Genomic DNA, 23,244 nt, shown 5'->3' on the forward strand with positions numbered 1-23,244 from the left:
CTGGCCTGATCCCGTTTTGCCTCCTTTCTCCTTGAGAGAGACACCCGGCAAAGGGTTAAACCCTCCCCCCTGTTCTGCCCCGTGCCACTGCGTCTCTCTCGCTCCCTCACTGTGTCTCCCTGCATCCATTTGCAAATGATCTCGCTTGTCTGCATATTGTCACTTGCAGCCTGCCCACACATTCATCAACTGTCGGCCGGCTCGCCGCGCACTCCCCGCGCCCTCTACACTTAATTGTTCCCACTCTGACCTGGGAGAATAGAGAATGATGTTTCCCTCATTCGTGCCGGTGCAGGGCGAGGAGAATTAACAACTCTGTGGGGATGGCTGGGCTGTGATATGGTCGGTCAGGCTCTCCCCTCTCCCTCCTCTTTGTTTCTGGGGCACGGTCCTACCCTATTACCGGAGGCAGGCGAAGATTCACTAGCCGCAGGAAGAAATGAGACAGATGAGATAGGTGGAGACCTTCCATAGGCCGCAAGTTGGAGATCTAGTCCAGATATATCTGTGTAGACAAATGGACACTAAGTATCAAGATTTTAGGTTCAACTTTATATGTCTGTATAAGAGAAAATATGCAATTTTAAACTTTTACCTTAAAAAAAAAATCATTTAAAACTGTTCTAGATGGGGTTTAGCATTTCAAACAATTGAAATCCATATTAGCATACTATTACTATTTCTGCCATAAAAAAACTATATGTATAAATGGTACACTCTTGATAAAAAGAAGGTTCTTTAATGGCATTGATGGTTCCATAAAAAAACCTTTAACATCAATAGAACTTTTCCATTGCACAAAAGGTTTATTAAAGTAGAAAAAAAGGTTCTTTAGATTATTAAAATGTTCTTCACACTAAGAAAAAAAAAAGGTTTCCATTAAGAACCTTTATTTTTTAAGAGTGTATCCTACTAAAGGTTCTAAATAGGTAAAAAAGGGGTTTACAGCAATGCCATAAAAGAACCATTTTAGATCTGTTCACCTAAATAAAGAACATTTAGGTGAACAGATATTAAAATAAATTTTTTTCCTTATTGTACAGAACACTTTGATAATCAGAAGAACCTTTTTTCCACTAAAAATAATGTTTTGTGAAATGTCAAGGTTTCACTTGCTTAATGCTCATTAAATCACATTGCAGGACTCTCACTTCATAAAGCATAATTGTTTTTTTTTTAAGGGTAATGTGTGAATTAATGACCAGTCACTTTCAAAGTTGAGTCCAATTAAGTATTTTTAATTAATATTAAAATCTAATTCTAATTATACTAATTAAATAATTTGACATTTTCAGGTCCACATTTTTTCATTTCTGTACATTTCTGAATTTCCTTCACTCACAATTTTTTTACATTTGCACATTTGACTAGATAATTTAATAATTATAGGCCAAATCAATGTTCTTTGCTGTCTAAGAGAATTTAAAAAAAAATTCTCTGGCCTTTTTAATTGAGGACAGACAGTAAAATTGCATGTCATGTCAACTGTCCAAATACATAACCATTGTGTCTGGTAGGGCCCCCACTCTGTTCCAGCAGCGAGAGGTCATTTCGCGTATGCGTGTCACAGACGACCGGGAACCGGGAACGTCACACACAATGGATTTATAGCTTCTTATCAGCATGCCATTTGCATTTGTGAAGAGATCTGCAGCACGGGCCCATTTTCTCTGTCTGGATAGCGGAGCGGCCTCCACCGGTGCCCAGGGGCTCCTCAATGCATCACTCTCTCCCTCCTTTGGCTGCTAAACATTCCCACTGCATTAGCTAAGACAAGACATCAATTATACATGCCGTGGTTTCACTGTTGCAAAATACTATTTCCAGTTGGCTTAAATAAGATAAAAAATTAAATATTGCTTGCTGAAAAGGAATATGAAATCAGCTTGAACTTCTGCTACTTCCAAGCAGGACGTTTGGGGCCAGTGCAGAGCAAAGGGCCTGTTTTGGGCGAGTCACATGTGCGTGTTGTCCATGTGATGGCAAAAAGGAAAGACTTTTAATTAGCTGTTTTTGGTCTAGCAAATATTTACCCAAGCATCTCATAAACAAGTGCTTTTAAAAGTTTGATTTAAAGCAGTCCTAACAGATGGTGAACCAGGCGCTGGCTCATAACTCAACTCATAGCCGAGTTTCAGTGTGACCACAGGGTACCATTGCATGTGTTAACTCAGAAGAAAAGACGCTAATATTGGTATCAGTTCAGCCATTCAAATCTTGAACAGCATATTCAGAGCTACAGCAGGAGGAAGCATCGAAACTACCTCGCTTGGGGGAAAAAAAGTGCATACCCACCACTAAATGTTCTTCACACTTCTCTTCATGGACTCAACTGCTCCTCCATCCAAATGTAAGTTCCATAAAGGGCAGAGGTCGAAAGAGGAGCGGGCCGGTCACGCCAGGCCAGGCCTGATGGCTCATCCCCAGACCTTCAGTCCTGCCTCGTCAATTATGAATAGCTACTTCCATTACGAGTGCCACATCTGCTTTAAGGGCACACTTGCTCAACGGAAAAAAACGCTTTGGCAGTCATCTTAGATTCAAGTGCTTTTGATATATTATCTCCCTCTTTCTCATACAAAAATTAACTTTCAATGTAGTTTTTCAATTAAAAACGTTCTAATGTGCAAAGACACCTATAAGTAAGCAATTTCTTTTTGAGCGGCCCAGCAAACAACACTGATTCCATTGGTGTAGTTTAGAGCAGGAAATAACAATCCAACCAATTGCAGACTATTTAGTATAACCCATTGGAAAGAAGGTACAGGTGTTTTTTTATTTGTTTGCAATTTAATTTGGTGGCTCTAGACGCAGAGAAATAATACGTCAGCTGTAAAGTCGACAGGAAATCAATATCAACTATTTATTGTAATAAAATCGGAATGAAATGGAAGTTGCGGTCATCTTTTCTTGCCTATTGTGATGTTTATCCCATGTAAAACAGCTTGTCGAACTAGAGAAAAAACATGCTAATGTTTTTGATTAAAGATTGCGAGCACACATTAATTTAAAAAAAAATCATTGACATTATAATAAACATATTTTACAGTAACTTTAATATGTTCTGTTCTAACTGTAAACTATTTATTAGTGAGCCTAAGTCATCCAAAAAAAAATATTCATGTAAAAATAATGTAACAACTTCAGCTCCAAAAAGACTTTCCTTTTTTGCTAAAATCACCCAATCCTCTTATTATTCAACAATGTGTCAATAATAAACCACTTTTCACAATCCAATCAATTCCCAGTAGATAAAATCAAGTCCTTTCCCAACTGCTTTTGCGAACATAGTTTCATGTTGACTTTAAAGCTTCCCTTATCTCTGAAATGGCCTGTAATACACAGCATTTAGAGTCCAGACACTTGAAGAACAAAGCTCTTCTACAGTCATACCTCAAAGTAAGTAGATGTCATTCTGTGAGGCGACAGACATTAGCCATTTAAATTGAGCTGCATCTATAAAAAATACTAAGACAATGTAAACTCTGCCCACTTAAAACCATCACATATACTTGTTTAACATACAAGGGTACCGTGGTCAGAGGAAGCCGCAGGAACTACATGAAGTTACACATCACTTCAAAAGACAATGAAAAAAACGTAACAGTGACCACTTTAAAGGGTGGGAGAACACAAGACAGTTTCTCTGCGATTGTTCAAGGGCACTTTATAAATATGACCGTTAACACTTTCCAGTCATGTGTTATTTTAACTAAGCCCAAGCTGAGAAACCACAGACCGGAAGTCATGCACGCTGAAGTATTCTCATACAAGAACAAAATTGCTTTCTCTCACCTGCGTGGCCTTTGCCTCAACTGGAGACCGTTTCTGACCGCCTAATGTCTCACGTACCAAACTGTTTGCAGAGGCAGCTTAACGCTTAAAATACAAATAAGAGGGTCTTCCCACAGGTAAAGTACCAATAATCCTCGGTTCAATGCAGGTGGTGTGTGAACTAACTGCAGAGCTGCTCTTCTCAAGAAAAACACTAGTTCACAAAGTAACAAGGCCACAGACACTCCTATAGCATTAGAAGACCTGAATAGCTTAAGAGACAGATCCCACTGCATGCAGAAAGCTTTCACAAGACAACTTTCCCACTTTGCATGAAGTGCTGGGTGGCATAAGAGACAATTTAAACATACAAGGCGAGCACCTTTTACCCACAATCTTAAAAGGTTCAGTGATTGTTAGAAGACAGTGTTGTAATGGAGACCCGGTCCATTACGGTCCAAGACCGGAGTAGGTTAAGTCAGAGTGTCTTTTGACTCAGTCAAAATGAAGACCATAAAAATATGAAAGGACAGACTCAAGACCTTCAACACTGTTAACAGCATCTTCAGGTTAGCAAAGAACCTCCTCCTTCTCACATACAATTTATGCTGAATTTGGGTTGTTGAGTCGCTATATGGATATTTCGGAGAATTAAACATTTCTTAATTTTGACAGTTGAATTTTAGTTATTCTAGGTCTCATTAAATAACAGGAGAAATTAAGCACTCATAGTTCTTTGTAGCACTATTCTGCACTATTGCTTTAACGCTAATCAAGTAAGTCAATTTGTGACATTGATCATGCGACTCTTTGTACAGAAAATCAGATCTTCTTGCTTCCATCAAAGCACAAGGAGCTCTTTGGATCATCTGAAATCATGGAGAACATGATGGGTTTTACATAAACTTGTGGAGTTCATGCACCTCAAGTATTGCTAACATTAAAGCAAAAAGAGACAAACCAAACACATTCTGAAATTTATTTGAACGCAATTCAACTTTTAACTCATATTATTATGCAAATGTTATGACATTTTGTGTTAAAGAATGCAAAAGAAACGCTCAGACTCAGATTTTGGACCCTATTGTAGATGGTTTTCTAAAGACCCATGTAAAACCCTTTATGGAACATTTATTTCTAAGAGTGCAGTCTCTCCATGTCAACAGTACTGGTTGGGCCTCGACCACTTAACGTGCATGGAAATGTGACCCTGCAACCTTTGAAGAAAGCCCCTCTCTCTCAAGTATGGCACATGTATTGGTAAATACTTGCATGACAATGGGTCCTCCGCCCGGGGTCTTGAAGGCATTCTATATTAATAGAAGCGCTGTGTATTATTCATAGGCAGAATTACTTTGGTGGCATGGTCCCAGGCCAAAGGGAGCTCCATGCACTCCTGCTCTCAGCCCTGACATGAGGAATACTAACAATACCGGACATGTGCAGGGCTGCCCGAGTTTACCACTGCCCACACTATCCCCCATTATAATAATCTATTCAAGGATTAAAGGGGTTTTATCTTGAAGCCCATGAATAATGAATGTGGAATTTCAAAATTTAATTGCCCCGAATTAAATGATTCAAGATAATGTTTCTTTTATAAATTTGTAATGGGGCTTGGGGGGCAAAGAATGAAAAAATACATTAAATAAAACCTTTCTTTCCCCTCCAAATGAAACAAAGAATGAAAGGACAATGGACGAGTGCCCTTATGTCTCCTAATGGGAACTTTCTTTTAAAAAAGATAAAAAGAAAGATAGACAGGTCAAGGATTTTAAGAAAAGCACTCTACCTTATTTGATTCAGGTGAAAAATGCACAGAACTTTAATCTTGGACTTGTCATTGTAGACAGACTCTAACCTATACAGTTGTACTGATGTACTGGCAATCCACTGTGCATTTTCTTTATGGCTAGATCACATTAAAGATTTGAGAATAAGTGTATTAAAGCGGTTAGCTTTCCAAAGCTATAAATCTATATACAGAAGCAGCAAGAACAAGTGACAGGCTTCCATACACTCAAACATCTGTCAACATAACAAACCATTCTGAACAGTATATTGAACAGTGCTTTTTTGTTGGGCAGAACACTTGAATTGAAATGTGATTTCTATTTCTATATATGTACACAGCTTCAAAAAGATAACAAAACATTGGGGGTATATTTTGATAATTTGTCATCACCTAATACAAGTCACTATTGCCGTATATATGTTATATATATGTTATTTATTTTTAATTATTTTATTAAGAATTATTATGCATCTCCTTGACAGTTCCTATTGATCAAAACCTGAAAAGCTTTTTAGGATTTAAAAAAAAAAAATCAATTTTTAAAGTCTTCCAAAGCCATGTGATAACTTTGTGTGAGAAAAAGATGCAAGATTATCAGTAAATAATTGCTAAGCTTTAGGTAAAGAACAGACCAAACTGCATCATATGGCTTCAAAAGACGTAGAATACAGTGCAAAATAAATAAAAAATAATACACAGATCTGAAACAACATTAGGGTGAGTGAATAATGGTAGAATTCTCATTTTGGGTGAAATACTCCTTTAATTAATAGCCCCCAGTGTTTTGTTGACAAGGTCTTCATTCTGGATCAATATTTCTGCATCTGAAATCCAACTAAATGACGTTCGTTAAGGCTTAAAGATGACCACAACAGTTTCATGACAAATGCTAGAGATCATTTTGGTGTTGCAGTGAATACTTGCATAAAAATAAGGAAAATAAAAACAGATTTCCTAAAGATCACGCATGAGAGAATTAGTCCTCAGAGATCATAGTCTTGATGTCCATTAACCGCAAAGTGTTTCATAAGCAAAAAATAATTAAAACAAATATATATAACATAATGAAGAGTGAAGGGCTTTAACACACAAACTTTGAATAACATTCACAGCAAAGAGTAACCACATTGTCACCAACAACCTCTTATTCTCTGGTTCAGGTTACAACATCCAAAACCGAAACTAATGCTCACTTTGAGAACACACCGACCATTTTCTGAAGTGCATGAAAATATGTACTTTTTTGGGACCAAAGTCTTTCAGTAACCTTACTTTTTATGCGAGTAAAGTAACTAGCATGCAGCGAGGCAGTGTTGATCTCTTTACAGATCAATGTCAGAACATAAGAGTAATGATTGTCAAGCAGCACTAAACATCAAGCATGTTTCTGGCATGACCTACAGCAAAGGCTGGTTAGAGAGAAGTAAAATTCCCTAAGCCAGTATTAGATGACTAAACAGAAACATCCTTGGCAACGTTACCATGTTAAAGTCTTCGATATATATATTTTTCGTTCATTTTGTGAAGTCTGAGCAAGCCTTCATCTAGACAGGAGTCCATGTGATCTCACCTTTACCAGGAACCTTTCTGGCAGCACTAGCGAAGCTACTACAAAAGAAACCAAACGTGGCACTGATAAAAACTCCAACAAAACAAAATAAAACAACAGGCTTCTTATCGCTTGAGCTAGCTCATACTTAAGCTGCATTTAATAAAAAAAACAAAAAACTTTTAAACTGAAATCCACTGCTTTTTTTTTTTGTTTAGAAAGCTTTTGCTCCTAATTGTGAGTCTCTTAAACGAAAATAAATAAATAGCAGGAACTAAGATTGCCACCGTGCTCTGGTTATGACTACTTGCCGCCAATTTATTGAGCAGCAAATCAGAACATAAGGATGTTGCTACCTTCATTCCCTATGCAATGAAACTTTTTAAACAATTTAAAGATGATTTATAACGTGTGTGAAAAGTTCAGAGATTGTTTGCCATCGCTCCAGCACCTCTGAGGACGTCTTGTAGGTTTTGAGAAGCAGCGCAGCCCGTGTTTCCAGGAACGTCCACAGCTTAATTTCGTTCTCCCAGCTGACAGGGAATTCAGTGTTGCCCAGGGTGAAGATCTTGTTGATGGCGTGATCGCCCACCAGGTAGTCCCTGAGTTCCTCTGCAATCAGAAACGCACACCTCTCTGGTTAAGGGAGTAATCTGCCGTGCTAGTGAGCCGGCAGGTCTGATCTGCGGCGATTATGTAAGGTATGAATACACGGCTGCTAACGAGATGAAAGGGCTTGCTGAACGACTACTTTGCTCGTGCACACCGCTGAATCCTTTCACACCAGTAAAATAGAAGTCCCCAGCACAGGGGCTTCGCTTCGTTTAAAAATTAACATAAAAATTCTAAATAATGCATCAGCTCAGACTTAAGAGGTTTTGCCAGAGGACATGGCCTTGCTTTATGGGATTTATGACAAAAACTTCTACATAGATGCTTATAAATATTTCACAGACTCTGGATCAGTCCTTCCACACATCTGCCGCACTGTCTTGATCAATTAAACACCTGAGGGACTCTTGTTTAGGCTTTGCTGTCCTGTCTAGTTTAGTGTAAGGATGTGATATGGAATAAGGCATCTCACTTCCTGTTTTATGGCTCACAGATGGCCACTGGTGTACCTTAGTTCCATGCTTGAAGGTATCAGGACAAACAAAAATTCTTACCTTCAGTCATGCAGAAGACACGGAGGAAGGCCAGGAGCTGAGCGGATATGGGAGGCTCGCTGCAGTGCAGGGCAAAGATACTGGACCTGAGGAGGAGAAGGACCGGACAGGGTTCAAAGCAGGGTGTTACTCCAACTGACTTCCCCCCCACCTCTCTCAAATTAAACCCCAATTAACTCCAGCGGAACGGGCAGGTGCTAATGGAAGCCTCCTGCCTGCACAAGACCACAGAACTGCTCCCTATCGCATGACAACTGATTGATCTGAAGCGATGAGAGGCCGCTGAACTTGATGCATTTTTAAAAACATGCTCAATCATTTATAATTTACCGTTTAATTACTGGAGCATATCTATGGCCTTTTCCTGTCTGACTTACAGTGGGATGAAAAGGAGCATCTCCACTATGACCTGAATCAAAAGGCAATTTCATATGGGCCTGTGTGGATTTTGTTTTGGAGACTTAAAGGATATTGATCTGCGTGACGAAAATTCACTGATAGTATTATGCCACAATAGAAGAGGTTTTACAGCACTGTAATTCTGTTACACCTGGATGATGATTCTTGCAGCAGTATGACTCTCTACCAGGAGAGAACTGAAAGGGACATAAAAAAAGACAAGACAATGCTTTTCTAATGTTTTGGAAAAAAAGAAATTGCATGTACACTGCCCTCCAGAATTACTGCCACCCTCAGAAAAATACCATATAACAGAAGAAAAAATAAATAAATATATATATACACGTATATATACACACACATATATATATATATATATATATATATATATGACTGATGTTATCTATCACCTAATATTATTATTATTACGTTTATTTTTATTTAGTTATTATTCTTTTTTTTGTTTTTTTATTAAAGCTGTTTTCATTAAGTTATTAGCCATTTTTTGTCTTTAAGTGGCTATTCAAACTTCCTATTCACTTGGTTATAATCATATGATGGCAAAATTTAAAAGGCATGGCCAACAGAGACAGTTTTTCATGACTAATCTAAAGTAAATAATTCTTGAAGGCATTGTAGCTCAAGTAGTGCTATGAAGAGTAGCTCATTTTCAGAATTTAAAAGCAAAAAATAAAAAATAAAGAGGATGAGGTCTGAGGTTTAAATGGAATTAAAACTAGATTGAACACTACAGTAATAATGAAAAAAAGAAAAGCTAGACAAATCTCTCTACATGCATCATGTGGATTGGAGCTAAAGGACGTCATTTCTGTACAGGATACTCACGCAGGAATCCCAGCACGAGCCAGAACCTCGGCCTTCATGGCATACAAACGTTCACTCTTGCTCACACCCAGCTTAATCTTCACGCGGTCGTGTGCGTTGTCCTCAAAGAAGAAACCATTGTGGATCACAAACTCTGCATTGGATCTTGTACCATAGAATATGTAGATCTGAGGGGAGAGAAACCGGAAAACCTTTGTAATTTTGGCATAACTATGACATTACTACAGTAACACATAAATGAGTATAAGCACTGCCTTTCATTTCATGGCGGAAACAGACATGGACTCATGGTTGCACAGGTCTATGGGAATGGATGTGATATTAACCAGTGGCAATTTAGCCCTGAAAACCTCCTTCCCATACTACTGTCCTTTCAAACACTGCTCACGTCTTCCACTCAACAGTAAATCCGCAACATTTACAGATAGTGCTGTGCAGAGAGAGTGTGAAAGAGAGAGATAAAACATAGTGCTGGAGAGAAAGAGAGGGGGCGAGAAAAGCACAGTTCAATTCTGTTCTCAGCCTCTCCACATTGAGTTCCGGCCCAGTGCGAAATCAGCAGCAGGAATCAGGGATCAAACGGCTCTGTATGGAGCGACGCTCCCGAAACGGCCCCTCCTACTCCCCCCAACGCTTGTCCGAGTCCCACACGCCGGCCCCCGCATTCTCTTTCTTCTTCCACTGGCTGTCTCTGCGAATCTTATCAAATAATTCACATTCTGGAGGGGGGGTGGGGGTGTATACCTGGCCTGTCACTGTGTGCCCCGCGTATCTGCTCTCCCCATAGCTGGATCTGAATGCCTCCGCTCTGATATTACCCCCAGGCCTCCATAATGGCCGCTGGCTGATAAATGCATCACGGAAGCACAAGCATAGAGCAACAGCGCCGAGGTGAAAGTGAGCGAATGGAAATTGAAAATGTACAAGTGCATTAGGTGGACAGAGCATGGCACGAAATCCACCCGCTGACTTTGTCAATCACATGGGCAGATGTGATATTGTCTGAGATATCCTGCTGTAAAGACTAATGGTCACACTAACTGTGATCTTAAGATGGTGTTGTAAGACTCACCTGTTCAGCCTCTTTGTAATCTTTGAGAGCCACACATTCACATCGGTCATCCTCTAGATTGTAGCCAGTTGTAATCTAGAACAGAACAGAAAAGGTTTTGTTAATATTTGAATCACTTAATATACTCCTGAGGTACATTTTATTGATTCAGGGAAAAAGGGAAAACAAACATTTCTCAGATTTTACAGACATTAAGCAACTGTTTTCAACATTGGTGATAATAATAAATGTTACCCCAAACATTTGAGTGGTAGTGTACTTTTTTTTTTTTTTTACACCAACAAATTTAAAATAAGCTTCAATAATTAAGCAGTACAATAGCACAAAAGTTCAAGGCTTACTGTAGGCTTTTTCATTAATTGTCCCCATTATTTTATATGAAATAAAATAATAAACTAATAGAGCCTTTAAAAATCTATCCAGTGAAAACATCAAATATCAATATCAAAAAACAATTATGACAAAAAAATTTAAATCCAATTTTCTCAGTTCCAGTGTTGGCCTTGTTAATTTTTCTGTTGGCAATTATTATTGAGTGTTGTCACAAAACCCAATAGTGTTTAAACTTACAAATGAGATGAGAAGTGTTCCCTGAACGTAATATGAGTGATTGAAACATTTTGGACCCCGTTTACACTTTAGCACTATCCATTTGTCATCAGATCTCATGTTAATATCAGGCGTAAATAGTCAGCATTTAACATGTATAAAAGCTTTAAAATGTTAAATATAAACATTTAGGAACCACAAATCCAACAAATAAATGCCACTTATTAATAGTTATAGAGGCAGCCTATTAAAATAACACACCTTAACAAATACAATCCTTCACTATTAAAATCTTCACAAATCAACTAAATCAAATAAACTGAGTAAATTGTCCACAAAACACTGCTACAAAACATACAAAATGTTTTTATTAAATCTTAACCAGGGGATTACGGGAAAACCATTTCATTACACATTTTAATGACCATGATTTTCAATGCACATGATAATTTGAAACAAAACTTCGTTTTAGGATATAAGTGCATTACAGAATCATATGAACAGAGGCGATATATTGCTCTCTGGCAAGAGCTACAGAGCGCAATCAAAGACACATTATCCAAATAAATATAAAAGATCCCTTGGGATGAAGCCATAATCTACCGAAAAATCACATTAGGCGTTCCCGCATTCCTTAAAAGAATTTTTTTTTTCCTGTACTTGACTGCAATACAAGTGAAAACACTGTAAACATCCATGTCATGGAGGAATTTATATAAAATGGTTAAACTGAATTGGTTGCAAAAGCTTCTTGCTACCCATAAATGATTTTTGATGGGGAGTTCTGTATTCATTTTGAAAGCAGCACTGAAGACTCACCAGGCCGTTGGTGTGGTTGCACATGTCCCAGAGAGGGATGAGGGCCAGTGTGACCCGACTTCCGTCTGTTGTAGGAATCTGGTTCTGACGGGTCATCACAGAAGACACTGCCCACCTGACAAACAAATGGCATTGCTTCATTACAGATTAAAAACTGGTTCAATACTTGTTACAGACACAAAACACGTCCAAAATAATGGGTCATTTCTGGACCATTTCAAAGTATTGTCTGCTAACACTAAAGGGGAACAGAGTGGAAAACAGGATTTCTCTTGCTCTTTTGAAATCAAAGAGTTTAATATAGATCCAACACAAAATTCCCTTCCCAGTCCACCCAGAACATGTATGGACACTAACTGCAAAAACAGTTCACTCGAATCTTCATGGTAAAAATTTATTAAAAGAAACGTCATGAAGTCCACCGAAGACAACATTAGCAGTGACAAGACGCTATTCTATTCTCTTCACACATTACCCAACGGGAGCACAGACTTGCATCATATTCAACAATCTGAAGATGAAAGGGGACCAATGATAAATTATTCCTTCACAGATAATTTGGTGCTAATGAAAGAACAATGAGAACAAACACCTCATTTTTAAAGGCCATCGCGTAGCCCTACAACCAACCTACATCTCATCTTCCTGCTCTTTTCTTTTTTTGAACCTCAGCAGGGAAGAGAAGTTCCACTTTTTTTAACATGGTAGGACATTTCAACCAACCTGTAGTCATCAAAGGTAAAAGCATCCTTCAAGGGCAGTTTGCTGGCGTTCGGATGAGTCTGGGAATTGAAAATGAAGAACACAGAGAGTGGAGTGAAGGAAAAAGGAGAAAAAAAGAGAGTAAAGGACAAGAGAGAAGGAGATATGGAGGTAGAGGGGGAAAGGAGGAAAGAGAGAGCAAGGAAAAAAAAAAAAGAAAAAAAAAACACAAATCAGTCAGTGGAATTTCATTATGTGGCTGCCTAACAGATCCTAACAAGAGTGTAGCCAGGCAGAGAGCGTCCAGTGGTGCTATGCAAGGATCATGGTGGCATTAGCCCCCCATACATCTTGAGTGATTTGAGACTTTAGTCTTTGCAACTTTACAGATCTTCTTTATGCACCAAGAGCTTGTAACACTCCAAAGAGAAAGGAAAAATTGAAATCGCATCATATGACCCCTTTAATAAAAACATCTCTTCGACATTAGGGTTTTCAACTGCAAGATGTTTTTTTAAAGAGTTCTGCTCATCAACATTGCTAAGCCCTAAACAGTTAAACAAAAAGTAAAATCAACATCCAGTAAACGTTTGAAAATATAATTAATTTTTTTCAGATGTTTTGACACAAATGACAAACATCTGACCAAAAGATAAAAAAACATTTTTTTTTTTTAATAAAACAAAATACTTTCTAAACAAAATGAAATATTTTATTAGTTTACCTGCATGTCCATTAACCAAACCGGGAACATGTGAATATTGTGTGAAATTAATGAAATATGAAGTACTAAAATTTTAGGTTGAAAAGGTTCAGCAGACAAAAAAATAAATAAATAAAATAAAATAATTGGGAATGCCTTCTGCAACCGATCAAGGCTCATTAAACTTAAATAGTACAAAAAATTCAAGTGAATAGCGATAAAAATTATAAAGTTCGTCATTATTGCACGACATCAGAAGACTTCTTTTATGGTGCTTATAAATTCATGCTATAAGCTTTTGTTGTATGGAAAAGAGCAGCATTAACACTCAGCAAAACATTTCCGTTTGAGTTCCATGGAAGAAAGTCATACAGGTTTGTATGGGTTTGTTGGAATGACAACAAGGTGAGTTAATTGGCTTTTTTTTTGTTTTTTTTGTTAAAGGATCCTTTCAAATACAACGTAAACATTTCCAGGAAATGTGATCCTTCTCAGATGTTGTACGTGTGCTTACTGGAAAGGGGCGCAAACTCCTTCTGTCAACCAAGTTGCACCATTAGGCTCGCAAACTGAGGAATAGAAGCATACAAGCGCTCAGAAGTAGTGGCTAACTTTTACCTTCCACGTCTCTCCCCATTAATCAATTTCCCTAACACTAATTGAGCCCTGTATTCCCCCTCGCTGCTCTAGAACCCACACACACTTAGTGAAGACAGTGATACCGTGTGGCCACATCATATCTTTGCCAGTGACTCAGTGTATCAGCAGAGTACAGTCCAGTTTTGACATTGCTCTAGCCCTACAGCAGAGCATAAGAACTTGTATTTCAACTGCCCCCACTGTGTGCAACCAGGCAAAGGTCTAACACGCTCAGGTGGATGAAGGTCTACAGGTCAGCTGTGAATTCGCAAAGCATGATATAATAACAGAGCAAAGCCTGACCACTTCCTTTCAGTTTAACCCCAATTCTGGGAACAGGCTGACTTGGTAGCAGCGTTCACGTAGCGTGATGGACAACATTAAAAGATAAGTGCTGGGTAAAGCCAACGAGTAAGAATTCAGTGTCTTGGGTTTGAGCCTCACTGCAGATGAAGGGAAATGGTTCATGTAAGGATGGGAGGGGGGTAAAAAAAGCATAATACAGGTTTTGATGGAAGTAATAGGGCAAATCTCCAGAGACTCAAGTAGTTCTCCAGACTTCCTGCAGGAAGATGTGCTGAAGCCAGCTAAACAAAGATGAAAAAAAAAGCATCTTTGAGCATCAGTAACCATTATAGGCCAACTGAAAAGGGTTAAAGTATCGTTAATGATACTTTCAGCCCTCTGAGAGCTGAATACTTGAGTGCCCAAGTACCTTAATAGATTCAATTAAGGCAATAATTAGTTGAACAGAGTGATAAACCTCAGGGGGAAGGGCGAACCTGGCTGCAGAAAGGCCATGAAGAAGTCTGCCTGGATCCCTCAGAGCGCTGAGGGTTAGGATATTTTAATCCTAAAAATATAGGATGTGCGCACATACAGAGGTAGTTTGAGATGAAACAGAGGTAGTTTTAGACGGCACGTTTGATGAGGTGTAGTTTTTGGAGATGAAGGGCAGCTGCACCGCTGCAGGTTCGGCTTGTGATGCATTAGCATCACCAGAGAGAGGTAATTCATCATGTGCCACAATGGAACCGTGGCTCAGAGAGAGACGAGGGGGAACGGCCCTGTAAATCAATTAGAAAACAAAAGCTCCCACCACGAGCGCCTGCTCTCCTTAACGAGGACGGCGGGAAACGCGGCTAATTGGCCGGTGGCCTCCAGGAGGTCTTTCTGGAGCCGAGATCCCCAAGCACCGCATCCGCCGCACTGGCCGCCATTAGAGAGCTCGTCATCCGTGCACATGCTGAGGTTCAAACGGGATTGATTTTACTCCTTACTTTCATTATGTCGACTATTCAACATTCGAATTTGTGCACTTAATTTAATTGCTAAAAATGATGAAACGAACGCATGCCTACGGCGTCATTCAACGTTGCAAACTCTCTGTCATTTTCTGAGCTGCATCAGGAAGGTCAGACAGATATCTTCCCAGGTGCAGAGAGAGGGGGTGGGATGAGAGCATACCACTGGGACCCTGTTCATTTCTCATCAACAGCGGCAGATGCAGCACACCAAGGTTATTTTGCATTCGCTGCATACCGGGGTCACCTTATGAGGTTCACCTCCCCCAAACACACAAGCATCCAGCCCCAGTGAGAAAGGCGCGGCTATCATTGGTCCCCCGCGGACACAGGAGGCGCTTGGATACTCCTCGGAGGGCACCCGGCGTTGACAACAGCCTATCCCCTCTTCACGCAGTCAAATATATATATAAAAAGCTCCTCAATTCCAGCAGGTGAGGGGCCTTGCTTTCTCAGTTCTTCCCGAGGAGAAGCAGAGAGGGGGGGGGGAGGCAGGGACCAGATAAAGCAGGCGGTGGGAGGAAGCAGAAGAAGGGGGGGATGCTGGGGTTGTCAGTCATGTGTGGAAGGTACAATCAGGTCAATTCAATTCAAAGCCAATGCGACAAGCTAATTTTCCAGCCCGGTCATCTGCGGCCGCCTCAGAAGGGAGGCTGACATTGACAGTAGTCATTACAGTGACACTGGCTCCCAACCTGAAGAGCCGAGAGGAGAGTAGCGGACAGGACACTCACCGAAGGGCCAGCAAGTCAACCCTACTCCTCAACTGAACCTCTCTAGAAAAAAAAAACAGAGCTTCAGATGAGCAAAAAAAAAAGTTATACAGAGTCACATTGCCCATGGCCTGAAGGATCCGGTCCTGACTGTACAGTTGCCCTGTGAAAAAAGGTGAATTTAGGGTTCTGTCTGCAAATGATTTCTAGACATTAAAACACAACTAAAGTTCACTACATTTCACTTTCACACTAGGTAAGTATGTGGATGTGTGTTTAATTGAGCAGCAAGCTTGGTATGTTTGAAAGCCCAAGACTGCAACACAAGTCATAAAGGCAAAAAGGAACCCCTGCATAAAGGAGTTCATATCAGGTCATCGTAATTTGTGTTCTTTTTTTACTAGTGTTGTTATTGTTAACTAAAACTATTAAAATAATTTTTCGGTAATTGAAATAAAGCTGAAATCAAAGAAAACAATTAGATTTAAAAAAAAATTGAAATGTTGCCTTGGCAACTCACTGAAATAGGCTGAAGTACTAGAATCACATAAAATGACTAAACTTAAACTACATTAAAATTATATATATATATATATATATACACACACACACTACCGGTCAAAAAATAATATTTCACAATATTAAATTTTTTCCTGTATTTTTGATCAAATAAATGCAGCCTTGATGAGCATAAGAAACTCCTGTAAAAAACATTAAAAATCATAGCTAAAATTTGTATTTAACCTAGAACAACAAAGTAACATTTATATAATTGTGGTCTCCATTTTCTGTGTGGGGAGAGAAACATTTGCACATTTCAACGTGACATGTCATTGTCAGAGTTAGAGGTCAAAGATTGACATTGCTACAACTATGCAAACTCACCAAGGACAGAGTTCTTGGCAGATTCCACAGTCATCAGCATTTTTCTAGGGATCCACAAGAACAGCTCCTCTGCCTGAAATGGACAGAAAGCCCACAGAACAATTTAAATGGTCACTGTCAAAAGCACACATACAAAATCCCCAACTGATGTACTGTTGCATACAAATTTAGATAAATTACAGGGCTAGTCCTTTCCTGACACATTCAAATTCCTTTATTTTAAATAATAAAAAACTGCACTTTATAATTAGCAATTAGCAAAAGCAACTGAAAACGTCAATAAGGCTAACTGTAGCAGCCATTTAAAATTATCATTGGCTCAATCAAGCCTGGAGTTAAAATATGACCTGCAGTGATCAATAACCTCTATATATTCCCTCCTAAAGCATTAACAAGGATGATGGTGAAAAACAGCTCTGATCAGTACATACACACCTGTAATTACCACTTGGTCACTGACCATCAAGTGGAAGGACCACACAAATAATTATCATCTACTGTATCTATAACCAATATATAAGATGAGTTATTCGTTTCAGCCTTCAACACTCAAGATATGATGCTCTGTAGGTGGCAGAACAAGCCAGCACATCGTACACATACAATTTTGCAATGAACTGAATCTCGATAATACACAAGTGTGTGACGTAAGAAAGACTACCAGCATGAGGTTTGGTTCATATTGCAGCTTATTTTGGCTAGGAACAGCCCCATTTAGAGACAAAGGCGCTGCAAGACCTGAACTTGTAAAAACAATAAACGAATATAAAAAAATGTATCCAACATAAAAACTCAAATAGATTCTTATCCGTCTTACCCTCAAACAGTCCTTGAACTAGGTGAGAAAGAAACCAACCTTGATATCTCTGGTGGCTTTCAGGCCATATCCTTCATCTGCAAAGTTGGAGATCTCAAAACCGTCACAAGAAGCCCCACATTCTGCGGCCCAGGCCATCAGCTCGGAGAAAAATTCCTCCCTGGTTCCCTCAAATGATACTGACATCCCTGAGGAAATAATACAATCCTATCACAAGCTGATTTAGCTATTGTATGTATATTGAACATCAGCATGAGAAGTTTCCATTATTCTACGGCACTCTACTGTATTATGTTGCTGTAACACCACACAAGTGGACCTAAACGGTGCAATCTATAACTCTTGTGTATCCTGCAGCATAATGTGCTGTCTAACATTTATTCTAATGGATATTTATGTGTTCTAATGCACATCTCTGAGACTCCCACTGAGTATTTTATTAAGTAATGTGATGGGATCTTACTCAAGTCATCACATCACTGTAACCGAAGATATTTCTGTGTTTGCCACAGTACATCAACTTACTGCATAATATGTGCATATTGTTATAGAAGTCATTCTATCAGATAAACAAATGTGTAACATGCAATCTTTTATGATAATAAGATTTTTCATACTCTCATGTTTCTCTTAAAGGAACCCCAAAAACCATTTTTTACTCACCCTCTTGTCGTTCCAAGACATTTTTATAGCAAAAAGTAAGGAACAGGTAAAAAAACGAACAGCCAAGCTATCATTTGACTTAAAGTTGAAAAATAGAGCAAGAGCCATATGGACAACATTTTTTCTATTTTTATGGTCAGTTTTAAAGCTTTACAGGATCCACCTCTATTCGTTTGATTTGTGTGGGAAAAGATCTTCAAAGACATTCTGTAAAATTTCTCATTTACCCAGAAAAAAGAAAGTAATAAGCAAGTAAATGACAGAATTCATTTCATATCTGGGTGAACTATTCCTTTAAGTTCCACACCATCTGTTTTTTTCCAACCTCTTTTTTCTTGCAACTAGGACAGTTTAATACTTTACTCCTTAAAAATGGTAAATGGCAAATCACAAGGCAAACCATGCTATGTAAAAGCTACAGAACTGCTAAATCTTATTAATTTTGAACCAACTGTGTACCTTTCTGTTTCTTACGGATCTTCTCCACCAGAGCTCGGATCTGAACATATTCCTCCCACTCTTTCCCAGGAGAGGGAGCAGCGCTGCTACACTCTGAACGGGGGAAAGAAAATAAAAACATTCCAATAAGTTTATATTTAACAATCACTTAAGCTTTGATCAACAAAACCCAACGGGTGACTGTGGGGTAAATAGCTTAGTGCTCCATATTAAAGAAATAGTTCACCAAAAAAACATTTATATTCGCTGAGAAGTTACTCAACCTCAGGCCATCCAAGATGTAGATGAGTTTATTTCTACATCAGAACAGATTTTTGGAGAAATTTAGCATTACATCACCTGCTTACCCATGAATCCTGTGTAGTGAATGGGTGCCGTCAGAATGAGAGTAAACAACTTGGCTCTGATTTAATTGTTACTTAAAATCCTTCTAGGTCACTTAGATCCCAAAATGGTAATTTTTTGTTGGTACCACGATCTCGCCTGCAACTTTCTTGCTTTTATTTATATATTTTTCTTACGTTTTTGTACAGCACTTTGGCCAACTAAGGTTGATTTTAAATGTGCTTAGTGCTTTATAAATAATGTACTGAACTGAACTGAACAGAGTCCAAACAGCTAAAAAAAACAACAACCCACAATTAATCCACATGACTCCAACCTATCAATTAATGTCTTGTGAAACAAAAAGCTGTGTGTTTCACTGGATAAAGCAATATTATGGATAGAGGACTCGTATTTTAGCCAGAAGCAACGATTTGAAGTTAAAAACATCTTGATGGATTTATTTCTTAGAAACACACAGCTTTTCGCTTTGAAGATAATTAATGGACTGGAGTCGTGTGGATTACTTGTGGATTATTGTAATGTTTTTATCAACTGTTTGGACTTTGATTCTGACGGCACCCATTCACTGCAGAGGATCCTTTGGTGAGCAAGTGATGAAATGCTAAATTTCTCCACATTTGCTCCTATGCAAAAAACAACTCGTCTAAATCTTGGATGGCCTGAGGCTGAGAATATTTTCAGCAAATTTTCATTTCTGGGTGAAATATTCCTTTAAGTACAGTTCCTGGGGTAACCAAATGCTGGCTGATTTGTGTCTTCTACTAGCTGTTTTTGTGAAAATTTGTGGTATTCACTGGCTTGGTAAAAGTGCAGCCTGCAAACTGTCTTTAATCTAAACAAATTCATGTCCTCCTCAAAATGAGGAATTCTGAAGACCTGTTTGACATTGTAGTTAAAAATTTGGACTGATAACCAAATGATTCCATGAAATACCACCATACCCTTGAGCACTTAACCTCAGACGCCACCATTTGGATAAAAGCTTCAGATGATTAAATACTAAATAGATTTATTTTAACATAAAGAAACCATTCTAACTATAGAGGCTCACTTTTCAGTATCCAGCTGCATCTTTTTTGCAATAACAAATATTATAACAATCATGTAATGCGATTATGGCATAATCACAAAAGTCTTTTGTGTACCAGTGATGCACACATGCAGTGTTGCTCCTCATGAGAGTAATTCATTGCAACAGTATATCAAGAACAGGAATGCAGCCATAAAGAGTACTTTATACTCACTCTGTAGCAGTTCAGAGATTAAATTCATCATCTCTTTCGGAGTAACCGCAGCTGTGGCCCCGGTCCCCGATTTCTGGGTCTTCACTCGGCTCTTTTTACCCATCTTTCTGGTCTGGGAGAGAGGATGGCTGTAATAATGCAACAGAATAAATTTAAAAAATAAATAACTATGATTACTTTTAAATACAGTAAATATTAAAGTAAAAATAAAGCTAATATATGACCAGGTTTCGTATCTCCTTCATGCAGCCTAGAAGCCTGTACAATAAATGCGCCAATAGTCTGATTCTACACCTCTTATAAATATTTAGGTCCAATGGACTAGGTACAGTATATTCATAACTAATTGGTAGAAACATGTGAATGTTTCACATCCAAATAATTTCTGAGCCTAGAATTACTGCCAAGAAAGGTTAAAGGTCTCTGTGAGGGATTATACGGATGGCTACAGTGAGCCAAAGGGCACTAAATCAGGTACTTCATTGTAAACACTGAACATGTGGCTTACATGAAACTCATCAAATACAACAAACTTGTGTCAAATACATAAAACTTCCATGTAGTTAAACTGAATAAATGACTCCTATGGCAGCTGTTCCCATATTTAAAAAACGGTCTGGTTGCTTTACCTTTACAAATTTGGGCAATGCACAAAAAGACCACTCAAAGAACATTTTTATAGCAATTCCTTATAATTCTATTTCTATATAAATGTTATATAATTCTATAATAAGAATTCTTATAATAAGCTTCATTGCTTTACTTTTTTTGTTATTGTGATAGCAATCACTCATGCAGAAATCAAAAATATAGAAGAAACATGATATGGACCGTTTTATTAATTTAAAATAGAGTTTCTCAGAGATGAATACATAAGCCGCCAACGTTTCAGCCGTGGATATGTCCATCAAATACCCAAAGCCAACTGTTTACTAAATAATGACAAGCCCAATTGTATTACTGAACTGCAAATTGGATTTAAACACTTAAAAGTCAGCTACTTAAGATTGAAACCACAAAGGGAACCAGCAGCAGCACTGTAACTATACTGGCTGACAGCATTAGACAGCAAATACATGCAACAAACAACAAACTCAACATATCAAAATTCAAAATACAAGATCAGTATATTAGGTAATGATCTTAGCAGATTGATGCCTTAAAATAACTCAGCCTGGCCCAATGCATCCATTCAAACCCACCAGAAGATGATCACCTGCTTCACATTACACACTATTGCACTGCATGTCAGTCTTCATTTCAAACACTGGGTGGTCCAGTGATCATGAATTATACAAATGCATGAATGAAAACCTCAAGAAACATATAATCCATTCATTCATTCATATTTACATCCATTCATCTAACTATCTGTCTGTCCATGGCCCAAGTGTCTCAAAACCTGGTTAGTTGCCTACACTGACATCATTTTAGGGCATCATAGGCACGTTTGAAACGTTCAGACAGTATTTAAAACGTTCAACAACATGTTGGGGAGCGTACTGAACGCTTTAAGCACGCCTACGACGCCCAGATATGGTGCCTAAGTAGGCTGCTCACAAGATTTTGAGACACATTCAATGTGTTAATAACCAGCATGCTTGTATTTCGCAATTTGCTGAATTTGCCACCATTTACAGCGTACATTTACGACGCATTTGCAGGCATGTGGCTTATTATATTTTGCTTAACTATCGTAAACACCTCGTGCACATTTGCAAACATTATTTAATCAGACTGAACACCAAAACTACCTTCCAATTGACTGCAATGATCCTCCTGTCAACCTGGAATTCAATCCTCTTCTACACGGTCTGCTGATAAAACCTAACCTTTCTTCAGAGGAAAAGCCACGCCCTGATAAGATTTTCAAAAAGCGGATTGGCCCATTGACGCGTTTGTCCCGCCCTAAACTTGTACAGAAGCGTATTTTAATTGGCTAATGTTCCTTACGCAACTGCGTACGCGTGTGATAATTGGTTAAAGAGTAATTATTTTTCACATCTCTAAACTGTACGCCTCTATTGGTTCGCGTTAAGGCGGTACCCGTTTGCAGTGGCTTTACTGGTCGTGAGAGGAGTCGATCTGCGCGGTCAGCTTTACAAGGTTGGTTTGACTACACTAACAGAAAAAGCTTCTGTGTCTTGTGATTGGAAGTTTACTTTGGGTTCGTAAAGTGACCGTAAAAGGATAAAGTTTGCGCAACATGATTTGTGGAGGAAACCGTCAATCAAAGCCACAACATATAAAACGTAACACATAGCTATAACATATTGTTGTAAATGTAACATCGCTTATATAAATTTCAAGTGAAATCATAATGATTTATAATGTGTTTCCAATAGCGTTTAAATAAATTACATTTTAATAATAGCTAATAATTTAATAAATCAATAAATCGTATTATTTATTTTATACCACTTTATAATATATAATTTATTCTCTTTTTTACTTCCTACATTGATATTTTTATAATATATTCACAAATTGTGAGCATGTAGGATTACACATTTTACGTAAATAACATGGTTGCAAAATTGGCAACCTTTATATTATATTATATTATAGAATTAATAAAGAATAAACAGCTCATGTAATAAGGAGTTTGACCTTCTGAGGTTGGCAAATAACATATTCTGAAGGCTAAACACCTCATTTCTCCGATCATTTGCTGGAAACGACCACATTTCAGTCATTCAACGTTACCATTACTGCAACTCCAGCAAATCTCCAGTAGATGGCAGACTCTGCCTTTTTTCTGCTGTTCATTTCATACAATTCAAAAAGGAGATTAGACA

General features: G+C 38.4%; 1 protein-coding gene across 1 annotated transcript; it reads right to left on the reverse strand.

Annotated features, from left to right (window-relative positions):
• Positions 1 to 7,509: 7,509 nt before the first annotated feature.
• LOC107751782 (histone-lysine N-methyltransferase setd3-like) lies at positions 7,510 to 22,268 on the reverse strand. Its single transcript, XM_016567553.1, has 13 exons — positions 22,201 to 22,268; positions 20,447 to 20,574; positions 18,855 to 18,947; positions 17,772 to 17,920; positions 16,916 to 16,988; positions 16,142 to 16,193; positions 14,894 to 15,080; positions 12,693 to 12,874; positions 11,970 to 12,084; positions 10,602 to 10,676; positions 9,530 to 9,696; positions 8,285 to 8,370; positions 7,510 to 7,730 (listed from the first exon to the last, which is right to left on the reverse strand). Exons 2-13 carry the CDS (start codon positions 20,547 to 20,549, stop codon positions 7,510 to 7,512), a joined length of 1,503 nt encoding a protein of 500 aa, XP_016423039.1. The 5' UTR covers positions 20,550 to 20,574; positions 22,201 to 22,268.
• Between the last annotated feature and the right edge of the window lie 976 nt (positions 22,269 to 23,244).

This window comes from Sinocyclocheilus rhinocerous, unplaced genomic scaffold, assembly GCF_001515625.1.
Source record: "Sinocyclocheilus rhinocerous isolate Xijiao unplaced genomic scaffold, SAMN03320098_v1.1 scaffold993, whole genome shotgun sequence".
Classification (NCBI taxonomy): domain Eukaryota; kingdom Metazoa; phylum Chordata; class Actinopteri; order Cypriniformes; family Cyprinidae; genus Sinocyclocheilus; species Sinocyclocheilus rhinocerous.

What these genes read in the sequence shown, in the direction of transcription:
- LOC107751782 (XM_016567553.1), bottom strand. Translation starts at nt 20,549, where the DNA reads ATGGGTAAAAAGAGCCGAGTGAAGACCCAGAAATCGGGGACCGGGGCC. An exon ending in GCCATGGGCAATGTGACTCT is followed by an intron (nt 15,081 to 16,141) that starts GTATAACTTTTT and finishes ATTGATTTACAG; the next exon opens with GGCCGTTCCCCCTCGTCTCT. An exon ending in TGTCTTCTGCATGACTGAAG is followed by an intron (nt 7,731 to 8,284) that starts GTAAGAATTTTT and finishes TTCTGATTGCAG; the next exon opens with AGGAACTCAGGGACTACCTG.